General features: G+C 44.6%; 1 protein-coding gene across 5 annotated transcripts in view; it reads left to right on the top strand.

The window, feature by feature from the left end:
• Positions 1 to 7618, top strand: part of WLS (Wnt ligand secretion mediator) — a 106523-nt gene extending 98905 nt beyond the window's left edge. For 3 of the 5 annotated variants that reach the window (XM_027114038.1, XM_027114035.1, XM_027114037.1), the window contains 2 exons: positions 6112 to 6276; positions 6559 to 6675. In XM_027114038.1, coding sequence (XP_026969839.1) covers positions 6112 to 6263 — 152 coding nt within the window. In that variant the 3' untranslated portion in view covers positions 6264 to 6276; positions 6559 to 6675. Of the gene's footprint in view, positions 1 to 6111; positions 6277 to 6558 lie in introns of all 5 variants that reach the window. The other 2 variants (XM_027114036.1, XM_027114039.1) reach the window with 2 other exon arrangements.
• Positions 7619 to 18348: the final 10730 nt, after the last annotated feature.

Here is an 18348-nt window from a genome sequence, read left to right as displayed (position 1 = left end):
TGCAGTGTTGGTGTAAACACATTCAAATCAGCCTATATATATATGGTTGTAAAATTAATTTACGTCCATGTTTACTAAACGATTACCCTTAGTTTTGTAAACCATAGAGATCCTAATTCTCAGATTCTTATATCAGAAGAGCAGGAATGTTTGTGAATGCTTGTAATCTGTATTTTGATTGGATCATACAGTGGATTTTGAAAGGCTTTATTTAGACTATGTGTGTACTTCATATACGTTAATTAATAAAACTGAATAGTTTTTAATGTGTTAAAAATATATATAATGAGGGCTTCCCTGGTGGCGCAGTAGTTGAGAGTCCGCCTGCCGATGCAGTGGACGTGGGTTCGTGCCCCGGTCCGGGAAGATCCCACATGCCGCGGAGCGGCTGGGCCCGTGAGCCATGGCCGCTAAGCCTGTGCGTCCAGAGCCTGTGCTCCGCAACAGGAGAGGCCACAACAGTGAGAGGCCCGCGTACCGCAAAAAAAAAAAAAAAAAATATATATATATAAATATATATATATATATGTATATATAATGAGACTATCAATGTATACATATGTATCTGTTTACATATAATCATCTTATGTGTATACATATATATAGATATACATATACTTTTTTTCCTTTAATTTAGCAAAGATACTTTAGACCTTCTCTTTCAAGGACCATTCACATTTTCTGCCGTGCTCCTGACGCCTTTTCATTAAAGCTTTTCCTTTTACCTGTTTCCATAATCTATCTGCAAATCATTCTGGATGTCTTCCCAGGCAGAAACAAACTGCAACACAGGCTGATGTTAACCCTCAGCCCGTAGCAAAGGCTTCATCTCTCAGGGGTACACCATCGATGCCCTGCACACAGGACACACTGTCCAGATCCCCTCAAGTCACCAGTTCATGTAGGGAAAAAAAGTTGGAGTTGCTTATGAAGTCAATTCTTGATACTAGCTTTCATTTTTGTGTTATTTCGTTTATAAAATTCTTATCAGAAGGTTTTAGAAAAAAAGTGAGAAATGGAATTCCTGACTAGATGACTATGACAGAGGGAACAGGAGACACTCTAAGTGCCAACAGGTTCCTTTCTATTTCTATTCCCACTAAATGTCTTCTGTCTGACACATTCTTTCTGCTGGAAGCCACAGCAGCAACCCCAGGCCCTGTGTCTTGGTAGCTACCGTTCAGGGTCAGTTTTGCTTCTGGAGGCTTCTGAGGTCTCCTGCTGCTTGTTTCACAGGAAAGGTGGCTTAGGCTTTTGTTGCCTCAGTAAATGTTTGGTTTGAGTCATGAGGCTTCGACAGTGGCTGCCTTTTGTTGCGATCTTTCCCCTGCTTGTGTGTTAAGTGACACGCACCTACCCATGGCCAGGCTGGCTTCCCCTTGATGTCTGTGAGCAGCGATGGAATCGGTCTTCCCTCCAGGGCTGGACTCAGATTCTGAAGTGGGTCTTGATAGCCTGTCTCTTCACATGGTCTTCCCTCTGTGCATGTCTGTATCCTCATCTTTTTTTTTCTCAGAAGGAGAAATTATGGTTATATTGGATTAGGGTTCACCCTAATGACTCCATTTTAACTTAATCACCTCTTTAAAGACCCTGTGTCCAAATACAGTCACATTCTGAGGTACTGGGAATTAGGACTTCAACAAATGGATTGGCGGGGAGGTACAGTTCAAGCTACGATGCTAAGATTTCATGCAAAATGTCTAGGATTTATTGTTCCCCTCCTTAGAGGTGCCTGGCACTGAGTGTCTGGAGGCACCTTGGAGGTAGATGGGAAACGGCTCACTTCAAGCATGGTAGAAACCAACTTGATCGTTGAAAGGGATTGAGAGATCCCTGAACCCTTCCTACCAAGGCCACTCTGCCTTATCCCCCAGAAGGGATCACAAAGGCTGAGTCATCCCAAAGCACACCTGTTTTTTTTGTTTTGTTTTGTTTTGCGGAACGCGGGCCTCTCACTGCTGCGGCCCCTTCCGTTGCGGAGCACAGGCTCCGGATGCGCAGGCTCAGCGGCCATGGCTCACGGGCCCAGCTGCTCCGCGGCACGTGGGATCCTCCCGCACCGGGGCAAGAACCGGTGTCCCCTGTATCGGCAGGCGGACTCTCAACCACTGCGCCACCAGGCAAGCCCAGCACACCTGTTTTCTAGCTGAGTGTTTGTCCCTAAACCCCAGTGGGGAATTCCAGTGCTGGAGTGTTGGGCTAGATAGTACCGTGTAGAGCAGAGCAGGGAGGAGCTGGACAGGCCCATGTGAGGAAGTATTGGTGGGTGTTTTTAATGATCACTTACTACACAGCAGATACTGTGCTGGTGATTTACATTCTTTAAAATTGTTTTTTTTTTAATTTTTAAAGATTTAGAAAACCCACCATCCAGTATTTTGTTAACACCCAAAATGTAGAAAGGATATAATTGTAAACAACAGTCCTTGGCATGGAAATAATTTAGCTTTACTAACAATACACTCTCCTTGATTTTCTCATTTTTCCATGAACCAGAGACATCATTACAGAGAGTTATCATTTGAGCTTAGCGTTGAAGGTGAAAATGGGAAGAGGTTTGTTGTGGGACTGGAAGAAATTCCACAGAAAAGTAAGGAGTGTTATAGAAAGAACATAAACTTTGGAGGTAGACACAGATGGTTTGGAATCCTGGCTCCAATATATACTGTGTATGACCTCAAGAAATAAATATAAACTCATAGTGTGAGAGCTTTCTGGCTTCCACATCTGGGTAATGAGGTATTAATTTGCCTTAGTGGTTGTGAGGACAGAATTAGGTAGCCCTTATTAATATTAGAAGAATGTGGATCTCTCCCAAATTCTGTGAAACCACCTTGGAATTAAATTAGAAGTTTCCCTTCTTTGACTAAAGTAGCCACATTTACACAAATAATTGTCATTAAAATGCTGCCAGTCTTAGGAAGCTGTGCTCATCATTATATCATTAGAGTGCAGTTTATGTAGCTTTCTGCATCCCCGGTATGCATTCCAGCAGTTCAAATCAAGCAACAGCAGCGTATCTGTGGATGTCGTACCATAGATGTGGATCTATTGATAGTCCTTTGAGATTAAATCCCATGGCAGAGATTGGTCTCATTTCACAATGGTTAGAAACAAGGCTTCATCTTTTGCGGTACGCGGGCCTCTCACTGTTGTGGCCTCTCCCGTTGCGCAGCACAGGCTCCGGACGTGCAGGCTCAGCGGCCATGGCTCATGGGCCCAGCTGCTCCGCGGCATGTGGGATCTTCCCAGACCGGGGCACGAACCCGTGTCCCCTGCATCGGCAGGCGGACTCCCAACCACTGCGCCACCAGGGAAGCCCAAGGCTTTATCTTATTGTTAATTAGCTGAGATGAACTGACATCATAACTAGGAAGAGAGACTTACTGCAAACTGAAGAATTCTTTTCCTTTCATAATTTATTCTTTTCCATTTATTCTGCTCCTACCCCCTAATAAGAAACATATCACATTTTCAGAAGGGTTTGTTTTGTTTTGTTTTGTTGTCTTGGAAGGGAAGAGACTTTGAACATGTTTGTGCACCGAGCAGCAGAAGCTGAGAGAGGGAGGGTAGCAAGTGGAGTGAGACCTTGGCAGAAGAGGAAGTTTATGGAGTTTGGAGACAAATGGCGGGATCCCTACTCCTGCTATGTCACTGTCATTTTCCCATCTGTTCCCTAAGGGGGAAATGTTGGTCTTCAAGGTACAATGAAACCACACATGAATCATGGATTTTCCTAGCCAGAGTCCCATTGATCCAGGTCCTCATTCCGGCTCTGCTGGGAGCAAGCCTGGTCACATTAGAGAAATTCATTACCTATTTGAGCCTTGGTGTCTTCACATCTTATTAGGAAATACAGGGCGCGCTAAGCCCCTAAAAGTGCATATGGTAAATACTCATAAATAATAGCTCTCCTTACTATCAGTGCACTGATGTTGTGTGCTATAAACTTCCTTTCATCAGATGCAAATGCAAAATTAATATGCTGAACAATTCATCCAAATTACTGTATGTATATATGTATATATGTATGAGAGTAACGTATTGTATGTGGATTTGTACTTCACCGGCAGTCTCAATGGGTGTTGGAAACTTGAATATTTACATAGAGTCAGTTTTTTGTTGTTGCTGTTGTTGCGGTACGCGGGCCTCTCACTGTTGTGGCCTCTCCCGTTGCGGAGCACAGGCTCCAGACGCGCAGGCCCAGCGGCCATGGCTCACGGGCCCAGCCGCTCCGCGGCATGAGGGATCTTCCCGGACTGGGGCACGAACCTGTGTCCCCTGCATCGGTAGGTGGACTCTCAACCACTGCGCCACCAGGGAAGCCCCCCACATCACTATTTATCAACTTGGGTCTTGGGAAAGTTACTTGACCTCTCTGTGCCTCAGTTTCTTCTTCAAAAGAATGGAAATGATGAAATGGTACCTCTCACAAAGGGCTGGTAATGAGGATTAAATGCATAAATATTTGTAAAGTGTTTAGAATGGAGTCAGACATAGGACAAGCACTATAACATAGGTACCTGTTAAAATTAAAAAGCCCAAGTAATTTTGGCTGTTTTTTCACGTGATGTGATCTGTAACGGTCATACACATTTTCCAGGACCTGCAATTTGGAATCACATTTTAAGCTTAAATAATTGGTGCCTTCGGTTCAAAACCTGAGTAGAATTACAATCTAGTATCTATTTCTACGAAGTCTTCAGTGAAAGGGATTCCTTAGGTAAACACTTGGAGGTACTAATGGGTCTACTGGGGTGCTCAGGACTCTCTTTGAAATTTTGATGACTCTCAGACATGCAGATCATGAAATTGGCTTTGAAGTTTTGGTTGGCTCACCCAGATATGCAAATCCAGAACTAGCTTTGACCAAGAAATTTGAGGCGTAAGCCCGTTCTTGACTGAGGAGTGGACTAGAAGTTGCAGCAGTGAGAATGTAAGTTAGTGACCTGGGAAAACTTGCTCATTGTATAATTAATGGTTCCACGTGGCCCCAGGCAGCTCTGTGTAAAGCCTTTAAGCAGCCTTTCCACCCTATTGGTGCATGCCAAGTGCCGTACCATTGGAGTCTGGGCTGATACCCCTTTGGTACCTGCTCTGCCCCCTGTCCTTGGATTGGACACTTGCTAGAACAGCCCCAAATTGCTATTAACAGTTTCTGCAACAGCTAATGACCCTGCTTCTGGGACTAAAGATTCTTCTGGGTAGAGAATTGCAATTCCAGCATTTCATAAGAGTGACTTAGTTGCACAGCTGCTGAGGGTCTACAGTGAAAAACGAATACCCTGTGGCACACATGAAGGGCACCAGCCAAGCAGCCTGCAGGGTGACCCCTAGGGTCCTAAGGCCATCAGATTAATGGATGCCCAGCAATTCCTAAACTAGTGATGAGATATTAGTTGGGCCAGTGCTTTCTTCTAAGTAATAGTATGGAATCCCATTTGAAAACAGCGCTTGTGTGTTTAATTCCATGCTTTGAAGTAGGAAAAATTTCAATTCCAGCAACTATGAAATCATATGTGTACAATGTAAGTAAAAAAATAATCCCAGACATAACCTTAACCTTTTGTTCTCCAGCACCCCTCTCTGCAAATATGCCTGTACACGTGCTCCCCACATACAGTCTAACTGAGAACCACTGGGTCTTGGTGTTTTTCGTTTTCCCTTTGCCAACTATATATTCACTTGATGGTCTTACGGCAGGTAGCAGACTCTAACGGTTTAACACAGAAACTTATTTTTCTCCTGCTAGTTGAGAAGAGGCCGCATTATTCCATTTTAGCAGAGGAATACCTTTGTCCACTGGTGATGACTCCAGAACACTGGTGTTGTGTAGAATCCTGGGGGCAACAGAAAATTCAGAGCACATTTCTTATGTTTTTTTTCCTGGAGGAGAAAACCCCTAATTATTCCTAAAGGCATTACACGTAGTGCCCTGTCCAATCTGTTGGTAAATATAGGCAGGTCGTCTTTACCTTCACGTGGCCGTAGCTGCTTTGTAACTTATTCACAGCGAATGTGTACGTGATTTTGGAGTCAGACCTACCTTCCTTGGCCTAGTTCCCGGCTCCATCGTGTGTCTGCTCCTCTTCCTGACCTCCCTCCCAGCTTCCTCACCTGTAAAGCTGGCAAGACCAGAGTTCCTGCCTCGGAGGGCTCTCGTGAGGATTAAATACGGCAAAAACCGCATGGTCGTATCAATAGACGCAGAAGACGCATTTGACAAATTTCAACCATCACATATAAAGCATCAAGAATAGCGTCAGGCACAAAGTAAGCTCTATTAAATGTTAATAATATTACGAATAACGTAGGCAGCAAGCTGACTCATCTATCCTTAAAATGTCTTCTCTGGGAGACGGAAATGCTAAGAAATTACTGGCGAGTCCGAGTGCAAAGGGTGGGCGTCAGCCCTACTTTTAGGTGTCTGTGCCCTGGTTTTTTCTCTAAGCTCAGAATGTGAAAGAGCTCTGGTGTTGGGCGGTTGTTACTGAGACGAATCCCAGCTTTCTCCTTCCTCCTTGATCACATCTAACACCAAAAACCCTGTTTCAGGCGATCTGGGTGTCCACAGTGGGGAAGAACTCCAGCTCACCACCACTATCACCCACGTGGACGGACCCACCGAGATCTACAAGTTGACCCGCAAGGAGGCCCAGGAGTAGGAGGCTGCAGCACCCGGCTGGGACTGTCCCCCACGCCCCAGCCCCGCTAACTAGAGTGGGGAGCGTGCCAGAGAGCTCCACGTGCAAATGAATGCTCTGTCTCTTAGCTGTGGTTTACTTGGACCAGCAGCGTGGACGCTTGTCAGCTTGCCTTCTGATGGTAACTCTTGGAGGAAGATTCCTGCAGCCACTAATGCATTGTGTATGATAACAAACCCTCTGGTACGACACATGTTCTGTGATCATTGTTAATTAGTGACATAGTAACAGCTGTAGCAGGTGGTTAGTCAACCTCATGTGTTGGGGGTGCACTCCTTGGGGGATGGTTTGGGCCAGATGGGGTCTATATGGAGTGGAATATTTGATTCTTTTTTTTTCCTGTTTTAGATTCTAGGATAGAGTTTAACATTCTTTGCTGTCCGAGATGGGCTGGTGTCATAGTCTTCTTAGTCCGTGACCACTTTTTTCTCCCCTATTTATATCACCAAGTAGCCTATCGAGTTAATATTTAAGTTGTCAATAGATATGTGCCCTTATTTTTTACGGCATAATATAAAATAACTGAATTTCATGAGAAGGTCTGTTACACCAGGGGCATTTCAGCTTTGAAACCAAATCTGTATATCCAATACTAACCAGTCTGTTGGATGTGGGTTTTAAAAAATGTTTGCTAAACTACCCAAGTAGGATTTATTGTATTAAATGGCCTCTGAGTCTGAAAAGCTTTTTTAACTTCTTGCTTAAAATGTGTTTTCTTTTGATAAGATGCTTCAAACAGCCTCCGGAAGTGTAGATCCGATCATTTAAATAAACCTGTATGTATATGCACATATGTATATGCACACCTCGTCCTCACGCTCAGCCAGAACACGTGCTTGCAGATTCTTTTCCGTGTTGCGTCTATGAGGTAGGGGGAAACAGCTCTATGAAAAATTAAAATATTTTGCCATCAAATCAAAGTGTTTGGGGGTGGTATATATTTCTGGAAATAGGGTAACGTTTTCTGCACTGGATGGTTAACCTACCTAGGCTGGCATGTGTGACAGAAAGTGTGGGGGGAAAATGTACATGATTTAGAAGTAAATTATGACCCTCCTACCTATGCCCACTTCCCCAAAGAGCCTGTTTCATTGTATTTTAACTCTGCCATTGGGGAGACAACATGGTACAGCAGAGAGAAAGAATACTGGATCTGAGATTAGAAGGCAGAGTTTCCTAGCAGAGACCCAAAATTTGTTACATAGCATGACCTTGTTGAAGCCACCTGACCTGGCTGTTCCCTCACCTACGAACTGGCGTTCATAAACTTTAACTGCTCCACGGGGTGGCAGTGCAAACTAAGTCAGTTAATGTGTATGGAAACGCATTTTGAACTCTGAAGCTGTGTAACTATGTTCTTTCTGGATTTTAAAGACAATTTCGTGAGTGTCCTGTTTTTCAGACATTGAGGCCTGGAGGTTTGGGGCACCATCCATTTAATTCACCTACTCGGCACTCCCTCTCCATCCTTTCTTTTCCCTGATTTTGGCTAAAACCATGGTATACAGTGATGGGAGCAATTACTTTGGCTTTGGCTTTTCTCTCAGGCCTTTTCCTGTCCTGGTAAACATTTGATGGTGTTTAATCCAATGCACTCAACATCCACTTCTGATCGACCACTGTGGTGCCAGGAATTAAATGTAGCCCATGCTTCACAGTCTGGAAGGGAAGATGAACTTAAAACACGACAAGTACTCTCCTGCCCCAGAGGATGGATGAGAGTTTCTCCTAAGGAGATGCGGAAAGGGCCTGAGATAGGCCTTAAAGAAGAAGAAGTAAGATTTTACGAGGGCTGAAGGACAAAGGGAACAACAGTAAAAAATCATAGAGGAAGTGAAGAACAGAGAATGTGTGGACAAGGCTGGTCATCAGGCCTGATTGGCACATAAAAGGAGTGGATATAGCAGAAGATGGGCCCCATGCATCTGGGAGCCAGAATGAGAAGGGTCCTTAATGCTATGGGAAGAGCTATCAGACTCAGCCTAGAGTTTTAGGCAGAAAAGTGATATGATCAGAGTTACTGCTGGAGCAACAGAAAGGCTGGACAAGCCCAGCAAAAAGATCACAAACCCTGGAACCAGGGCAATAGTAGAGGACATGGAGAAGAGGGGGTTAATTTTGGAGATAAAACCGGCAAGACCTGAGCATTCTGAATGTGGACCTCATAAAAAGCAAGAGCAGAGTCAAATTTCAAGCCCTCCTAGGTGAGGGAACGTTAGGGCCCTTGACAGAATTAGGGAGTTTTGGAGAGGAAGTATCAGTGGAACTATTACCTAAGGGTCTGTAAGTACTAGAAGCCAAGTCTAGCAAGCTTAACTAAAAGAGGGACTTTAGTAGAACTTTCCGAGAGCACTCAGCACCAGGAATTCATGGACCTTTCCCCTAAAACACTACCATTAACTAGTCCAAGTCTTTGTCTCTCTCGCTTCAAAACTAGGGGAGGGTGCGTGAGTGGCTCAGTCTCAGGCAGGTGGCTGCCCCTGTGCAGATCACCTGTGATCAGGAAGCCAAGTCAAATGGCTGCTAGCAGCTTACCCTGTGGATTGACATCAGTTTCTAAAGAATGGAGAATCCATTCTGAGCTGGGCACACGATCAGAAAAGATGAATTACAGTGGGCCAGATGAGGAGTTTGGAGTTTTGGGTTTTAAAAGCCATCTTCTGGAGGAATTGACAAGCTAGCCGTTGGAAACAAGAGAAGAAGCGGACCAGTCAGGGCAGGAGGCTTTGCAGCCATCATCACTGAGAATGAAGTTCAGCTTGGCGGAGCAGCAAAGCGTCAGATAGCTGTGAGTGATGAACCGGGCACAGCCCATTCAAGAGGTGAGAGGAAGAAACTGAGGTACGTGACTCCCAGGAACGCAAGGTGTCAAAGAAGCCAAAGAAAGAACCAGACCCGAGGGAAAAAAGTTCAATACCCTGAGAGATTCAACAGCATTTAAAGATTGAATAAGGCCTGTGGGATTTGGTGGTTTGGACATGTGGGACCTCATGGCAAGGACAGACATTAGAGTGCTCATGATGGGAAGGAAAGAGGTAGGACGGTGGTCCAGGAGGAACCAGAGTCTGGGGAGAGAATGGGACTGAGTTTGTAAACTCTGAGGGGGTGAGAGTCAGCCATGAAGTCAAGACAATGATGAAGTAACATAAGCCCCAAGGAAGGTCAGAGACTTGGGATAATGGACACAAGCTGATGAGTTAGCTTTGAAGGAGTGAAAGGTCACTTTTATCCAGAGACAGGAGAGAAATAACCGATGGATGTTAGAGGAGAAACTTTAGGTCAAAAGGAGAGAAGTTGCAGCCTGTCCCTTTGTGTGTTCTGTTTTCTCCATGAACATGAAATGAGCTTGGAGTTCTGCTGAAGAAGTTCTCAGTTTCAACAATGCAGGTTGAATACAATTGTTTTCAATCAGTTGGAGACTTCAAGAAACCCTTCAAGAGGCAAGAAAAAGCCTTTATTAAGGACTATCAACCTAGAGCAAAAGTTAATTATTGGCCATGTATGTATTTTACAAATTATCTTAAATTTTTAAAGTAGTTTTGAAGAATATTATGGAGAAGTATAAAATTCCCCAACTATCTGCCTTTAAAAAATAAGAGAATTTACGATTATATTCATCAAACAAGTAAGGTACAATTGCTATTTCCCATAGAAAACAATCAGTTTTATGTTGGTTAAGCCATTGGGTTCACGAGGTGTTAGTCCTTCATTTTCCCCTTAGGGGTAGAAAATGTCCATAAAAATGAAATAAGTGGTTTCTCTCACGACCTCTTGGTAGTTCTAATCATTTCTCAGAACTGAGATGATGTCTCAATTCTGATACCTAAGAGCTGGCGAAGCCTTTGGAAGTCAGACCCCTCGGGGTTCTGGCAGGTACCTTGAGAAGCTCTACAGAAGTGTCAGAAGGGAAGTTGGTCTTGGGTCTCATCCTCATCTTGGCAGTTCTAGAAACTCTATTTTGTCAACTTTTTCAAACTGATCCAGCTTTGAGAGGCTGCCTGGTCACATCAGGGAGTCTCAATGGATGGCAATTCCCATGCAGTCTCAACAGTGAAGCGTTCGACACGCCTTGTGTCTCCATCATCAAGGACGTGTTCTTCCTTGCTATTGTTGGGTAACCATGGAGGCTAAAAGAGGAAATGGGAGGTTTTCGGTGCACAGGGGATAAAAGCACAGAGACGTGAGAGCCCTTGAAAGAAATAACATCTCAACCATGATGAAGCCATACCTCCAAAGGAAATACACACAGCTCCCTGAAGAGTGCTTAGCACAGTGTGGGAGTCCAGCTGGGGAGCATTGGTGGGTGAGCCAGTGAACGCACCTCAGCTCATCCCATTCTCTCGGACTGCTGGGGATGCCCTTTTTCCCTTGATTCAATCAGACCCTGCTCCTTTCACTGCCATTCAGCATTGGGATACGTTAGTGCAGTTGATTAGGCTTCATGTGTGGGTGTAGCCTGACTTCCATGAGCCTATGCCTCACTCCCTGTATTTCAAGGTCCTCTCGTACTTTTGTGCTACGGGAACCATTCTGACTTCGGCGGCTTGCTCTTGCCCGTCACATTTTGCTACAGGGATGACTTTCATTGTACAGGGATGACTTGGTTTCTGAGACAGTGTCAGTGGTGCGTTTCTTTCCTCCTGACATCAGAGGGCTCTTCGGGCACTCGTGGATCCACCCCAGTGCCCAGAGCTTCCTGTCTCTATGATCATGCACTTAGCTTCGGTGGTTGAGAAGACCCTTCAGTATTGAGACCCGACCCCCTTTGCGACTTTGGCCTTTTTGTTCTGACTACAGTTCCTCCCACAGGTCCTGTCCCACCCAGGACTGCTCTCCTCCCGGCTCACGTCTTGATTCCTCAGCTTCTCCTCCAGATGTGGTTTCTGGACCCTTGCCTCATGACTGCGCGCCTATTAAGTGCCTTCTAGTTTCTCATTGTTCTAGAATTTGATACTCAGACTGCAGCATTGCTCCGGCTGGCACAGATTAGTGTGAAAATACTTCTACTAGGGCTCGACATCCTAAGCAAATGGCACTGGATTTGAAAACTTATCCACTTCTTACCTTTTTGCTTCTCATGAACATGTGACCACTAAAACACTTAAGAGTTTTTAAAATTAATACAGGCATACCTTGTTTTATTGCACTTTGCAGATACGGCAATTTTTACAAATTGAAGGTTTATGGCGACCCTCTTGTCAGATGATGTTTAGCGTTTTTTAGCAATGAAGTGTTTTTTAATTGAGGTATGCCCGTTGTTTTTTAGACATGATGCTACTGCACACTGAATAGACTATAGTATGGTGTAAACATGACTTTTATATGCATTGGGAAACCAGAAAATCCATGTGAGTCCTTTTATTGTGGTATTCATTTTATCACAGTGTTCCGGAGCCAAACCCGCAGTACCTCCAAGGTATGCCTGTATCGCCAATACCCGCCTTTGTATTCAGCACTATTTTTCAACTGAATTGTAGGACTTTACAAGTGTATCTGTGAATTTCACTTTTTCCCACACACAGATTCAATAGGTAAAGCACATCTGTAACTTTTAAATAAGCACAGTTTGAAATGTAAATAAAAGTAGTTAAGACGTAAGTGCAGAATGGGTTGGTTTCAACTGCTGGAGAATTTCCTCCCTCAGCCTGGATCTCTCCTTTGTCCAGCTCTCTCTCTGTCTCTCTCTCACACACACACACACACACACACACACACCATTACTGTTAAACTCCTTTTCATGTGCATGTGTTTTGTAATATGGAACTTTATAATTTACATATTTTTCCTTTAATATCTCCTCTTCATAGTCACATAGTGACTACATAATAAAGGAGTGAGGTTCAGAGAAGTGAAATGACAAAGTTGGTACTAAGAAGAGATCTTCAGTCTCTGAACCTGTCTCTTCAGTGGCATATTTGCAGCAGAAGAGTCAAGAATTTTCTTTTGGGCTGCAACTCTCATTAGAGCAGAATGACCTTATTGGGAGATGTTATTCCAGCCTAAAAAATATCTGCTTCCTCTCCACTTCCATCGATGGCAAGTGTCTGCCCTCTTCCGGCCAAAGGGAGGATGACAGCTACCACTGAGCAAATTCTTAGAACAAAAGTCAGACCTTGGAATGGGGGAATTTGCAGTTGCTCCATGATAATTATTTCTTTTTAGTGAGTTCTTGTCATAGCTTTGCATATGACTTCGCTCTGGGACCCTTAGGGCAGTTGCCTACACCCCATCCCCCGTGAACTAGGTGATCTCTGAAGTCCTCACCAGCCCTGATTCTAAGAACGGTAAAGGAGGCTGTGTGTTAATGACATCTTACAGCAATGCAGGGCACTTGATCCAGATCCGCTGTGGGCAGATGCGCTGGCATCGAAGTCTGAGGGGGTGCTAGTGTAAATAGATCCCCTGCATTTATTGATTCGGAAGCCCCTCCGATCCTTGTCACTGTTCTGAGCTCTTCTGAAGCTCTGAGCTCCCTCAGGTGGCTGCTCTACCCAGCAACTCTTTCCAGGGGGATGAGTCAAGGTCAGGATGGTCTTCACTCCCATGATGAACTCTTCTCAGTTCAGGGACACTGAGAGGCTGAAAGTGGGCCAAAGACAGGAGCGGCCAACACATGAGATCTTTCCATCGCACGTGCTTGGCGGACGTTCCTCACATGCTGACCGGATGGAAACTCCAGGCCAGCACAAAAAGGCCAGAAGCCGGTCAAGACTCACTGCGAACTGAGAATCCATTTTAAAGAGACTCTTCCTTTGTTTGTGAAATGCTTCACAAAGGGAGCTGTTCCTAGGAATGGGCAGGAGTGTTAAATCACGTTTGTGTGGCTTAGCCTGGTTCCCCGAAAGGCAACTGCTGAGACAAGGATTCCTGTGCAGGTTCGTAAGGCGGTCCCAGGAGACACTGAGAGGGAGCGTGGAACTTACACTGAGAAAAGGGAAAGCTCGGGACCGCCACCACTGCGCTGCTCACTCAGGCTTCTTCGAGCTTCGGGCTTCCGGCTCCCTAGAAGGGTGAGCGGCAGCCCCGCTGAGCAAGGAGGCAGGGCCTAGCCAGCACCCGCCCTCTGTTGGTGCAGGGTCACCCCTGAGCTGTTAGCTACCTGGAACCAGAGTCAGCTTGAGTAATATGGGTGCTACATTGTGTTCTTACCTGATTCCCCAAAGCAAAACAGGCTTGTTGTAAAAACCTTGGAAAGATGCCTGAGTCAAGAAAAAAAGGCAAACTTTTCAATACTTGATCACACCAAGTATTAGACATAAATACTTAAAATGTCAGTGTTCTTACACAAGTTTTTATATGCATGTATGCACGTGTGTATATTATATGCATAGATCATATTTCCTATGTTTATATATGCATGAATATATCATATATGTGTGTATATATCAAATATATGTGTGTATATATATATAACATATGTATTTTTTAATATATTACAATGGTATTATATACAAAAGATTTCTGGAGAATTTCTCCAGAAATTCTCTAGAAAACAGTATTATGTGACCTGCCTCCTTCGCAATACACTGTATCTAGAAACTCCATATCATTATATCATCTACAACATGATTTTAATGACTTTATTATTGTAGTCTCTAATAGGGATGTTTGTTTATTAAGCCCCTATTTTGGACATTTAAATGATTTGCAAAATTTGACTATTATAAGCTGAAATGAACATCCTTGGATATAAATCTTGTTGTAGATCTCTGATGGTTGCCTTAGGATCGGTTCCTAAGAGTAGGATTACTGGGGCAAAAGTTCAATCCTTCATTCATTAGGTGTATGTTGAGCACCTTAGTTATGGGCTAGTGCTGTTCTAAGTACTTGGGACAGACAAGTAAGCAATGTCCCTGTCACCAAGGTGCATATTGACCTGGTAGGGGGAAGCGGTGAGGGGGAATAAGTAATAAATAAACACAGTGACGGTGATAAAGGCTATGGAAAAAAGCATTCACGATGGACAACTGTAAGCTTACCATGGCCCCCAGAAATGTGCCACCAGCAGAATGGGGGCCTGTGGCTTCACGTCTTCACTGACACTATGCAATTTTGCGATTTGCCACTTTAAGGTGCAAAAAAAGGTGCATTTTACTTATATTTCATGACCAGTGAGATTGAACATGTTCTATATTCCTGTGAGTTTATATTTTTAGGTTGTCAGTTCAGAGTCTTCATCCGTTTTCCTCTGATATTCTGGTTTAGGATAGTCATCCTTTGTCTCTCATACATGTAGCCAAACTTTTCCCAATTGTTACTTGCTTTTGATTTTGTTTTTGAGGTTTCTTGGGGGCATGGAGCTTTTTAATTTTATATAATCAATTCTGTAAATCATTTCCTTTATATTTTCTACCTTTGCTGTAATGCTGAAGGAAATCTCTCTAATTCGAGATAATAGAACAGGACAACCGTATTTTTTTCTAGTTTTCTAAATTTTCTTTCTAAGTTTTCTTTCTTTAATTCATTAATTCGTATGGAATTTGTTTTTCAGTAGGAATCTCAAATACTTTTTTCTAAAGTTTTTTGGATAATGATTGGGAAAGACACTATCTTAAGAAAACTAGGGAGGCTGTAGCAGTGGGCCACCCGTGAGCTGAGACTCTGGGACAGCCTTGAGGCTGAAGTGTGGGAACCGTTCCAGCCACCAGGCATGCTAGAAGCTGCCTGTGAGAAGTAGAGCTCTCTGTGCTACGCTACCCAGGTGCTACCCAGGTCCTCACCTTGACTTTGCCGGCGTGGGCCCTGTCATTGGGGAAGATGGACTTGCACTGGGTCATGGAGGAAACTTGAGAGGTGTGGGCAGGGGCCGAGTTTGCTGAGGGACAAGTAGGCAGTGGTTGCTGACTGTCCCCCATGCCTGGACCTCCCAGGGGGATGCCCTGGGAAGCAGTCAGCTCTTCCATTGCAGAGTTCAGGGGAATAGCATCTGGGGTCAGAAGCTGATGATCACATTGATTGGATCAATAAATGGGGACCGCTTGAGTCTTCTCTGTGGGTAGAAGGAGAGGTGAGTGATGACCTGGTGGGATGGACAGAGCAGAATGTCCTGGCTTATGCTGTAACTTTGCAACTAATTGCTGTGTGTCTTTGGCCAAGTTACAGTACCTCTCTGGGTCTAGTTTTTAATCTATCAGATGTTCTTTCTATTATACTATATTTAGCAGCACTAATTGATTGGGAAGAATATCCACTCTAGACTTAATGGTTTGGAGTACAAGGTGCAGTAGTACAGATAGAATTTGGGAATTTGTACGGTATACTAGCTTGATGTGTTGGAGTGAGTGTGTGTGTGTGTGTGTGTGTGTGTGTGTGTGTAACAGAGAGAGAGAGGGAGAGAGAGAAACATAATTAGAGAAAGAGAAGGGAGGAGGGAAAGAATGGAGGGAGAGAGGGAAGGAGGAAGGACAGGAAGAAGGAAGTTGAAAATAAGTTGGCCCTGTGAGAATATCGAAGCAAGGTTTGTCGTGAGTTGGAATTTCTGCCAATCATCCTAACTGCATAAAGGTAAGTGGGAGGGGTAGGGGCCACTCATACAGGTGCAACAGCAACCTTTCAACCCACCAGCTGGATCAGGAGGGGACAGTCCTGTTAGCCTTCAAAATTAACATTTAAAACCCCCTTGTCCAGAATGACTGTAAGTCATAGCTACTTGCTGCCCTCTGCTGGTCAAAATAAATAATGTCTGCATTACAAAAGAGTTCTAACTGATTGTAATGATGATATTTATTTACCCCCAAAATATTTACGGAGCACCTATTAAGTGCCAGGCACTGTTCCAAAGCAGACCAGTAACCAAAACAGACAAATATCCCTACCTTCATGGGATTTAATTCAATAACAACAATGATAATATCTAACATTTATAGATCCCATGCTATGCATGTGCCAGGTAGCATTTTAATTCCTTGATATTTATCAATTCATTTCCATCCTCAAATCAGTCCCAAGAGGTAGGTATGATTATTTCCATCGTTTTAAAGCTGAAGAAACTGTTGCACATCGAGGTTAAACGATTTCCTTGAGGTCAGACAGCTGGGAAATAACTGAGCCAGGTTTAATTCATTTTGCTTCTAGAGCCTGTTCTTAACCACTCCATTCACTGCCTTTACTGGCGTTTCTAGCAGATACGCTTCTCCTCCTGTCCCAAATACTGTGTAGGCGCTGGCATTATGAGATGGAAAGGCAAACACCCACCTGCTCCTTTGGCTCAGTCACTCATCCATCTCAGTCTCTGTGTGCCCTCGAGCCAGTCCCTTACCCCCTGCAGCTGTGGGAAGATTAACACAGGGCGAGGGCATGCTGATAGCAGGGTCCTGCCAAGTGCTGTCCCTGTCCTCCGCCATCCCCTAAGCTGACCCTCAGATGGGAGGCTCAAGGAAGCCGCTGGAGGAGTGGAATCTCTAACCTGTTGCTCCAGGCTTCTGTCTTGAGGTCCTAGTGAGTCCTTCTCCAGTTCAGCACTAAGGGCAGGAGGCAACCTGGAAGTTAGTGATGAAACTCAGAGTTCTTTCCTGCTTGGCCTAGATTTCTGGGGCAAAGGGATGGCATACAGCAAGAGGGCTTCAGGTCAGCTCCAGGGGAGAGCTGCACCTACTGACCTGGGAGATGGAGCTCCCCCAGTCTCCAGGGAGAGCTGCACTAAAATGCCAGTGGCTGCTGCCAGGAGGGAAAGGGTCCAGAGCAGTGGGGTACAGGAGGAACGAGGAAGTCCTCAAATTTTGTAAGCCCTAGATTTCTACTTGTTAAATTTTTTGTCATGTGTGCCCGACCTCATATAAAATGTCTCTCTTATTGGGAGAGAACATATTTTTAAATTTTATTTTTAAAAAATCTCTTCAGAAATTTGATGTTTTTAAAAGACAAATTTAAGAAGTATTCTGTTATTGTATACCCCAGAATCCCCTCTTGTAACCAATGTCTAAATAACATTATAAGAGCTACTCTTTAGGAAGCACTGATGATGTGCCAGTGCCTCACAGCAGCCCCATGACATAGGTACTTTATTCACGTCACTTACAGATGAGCAAGCTAAAACTCAGAGAGGTTAAGTCATTTGTTCTGGGTCACACAGCCAACTCCCAAGGCTGTGCCTGGGTGACTCCATTACCACCACCCTATACGATGTCCCAAAGTGAGGAAAACACCATAAACTGAGCGATTGACTTCTAGGTCCCAGGGACTGCTAAGTGTCCTCCCAAGAACCAAAGATGATTTATCCGTGGGTTTTGTCTGAACACACAATAGGGTTTTATCCTCATCTCTGGGGTTCTCTCGTGTGATTTGGAAGCAGCAGATCTGCATGTCCGTGGGAGAGGGGTGATTGGGCCAGCTCTCATGTGATCCGGATCTGCCAGCCTGGAGCAACCACAAGCCCAAGGGAGCCCCGGAAAGGACCTCGTGAGAAGCAGTGAGTTGAAACAGGAGGTGCCAGGGGCTGTCACACACACTCGGTGAGAAACTTTCAGCAGCTTCATGTGGGGACGGGGAAGAGGGGTATCATTATTCTGAACACTAAAGAGAAGGGACTAAGGGCCCGGGGAAGAGAGGCCTGCCAGAGCCCCTGCAGCACCTGGGGGCCAGAGCGGGTAGAGCCCAGGCCTTACAGAAGCAAGTTTAGTCCCACCTTCTGTCCTGCCTTCCA

This window comes from Aethalodelphis obliquidens, unplaced genomic scaffold (assembly GCF_003676395.1).
Source record: "Aethalodelphis obliquidens isolate GAN/ISIS:26980383/991018 unplaced genomic scaffold, ASM367639v1 scaffold13, whole genome shotgun sequence".
Taxonomy (NCBI): domain Eukaryota; kingdom Metazoa; phylum Chordata; class Mammalia; order Artiodactyla; family Delphinidae; genus Aethalodelphis; species Aethalodelphis obliquidens.
This window is presented reverse-complemented; position numbering and strand designations above follow the sequence as displayed.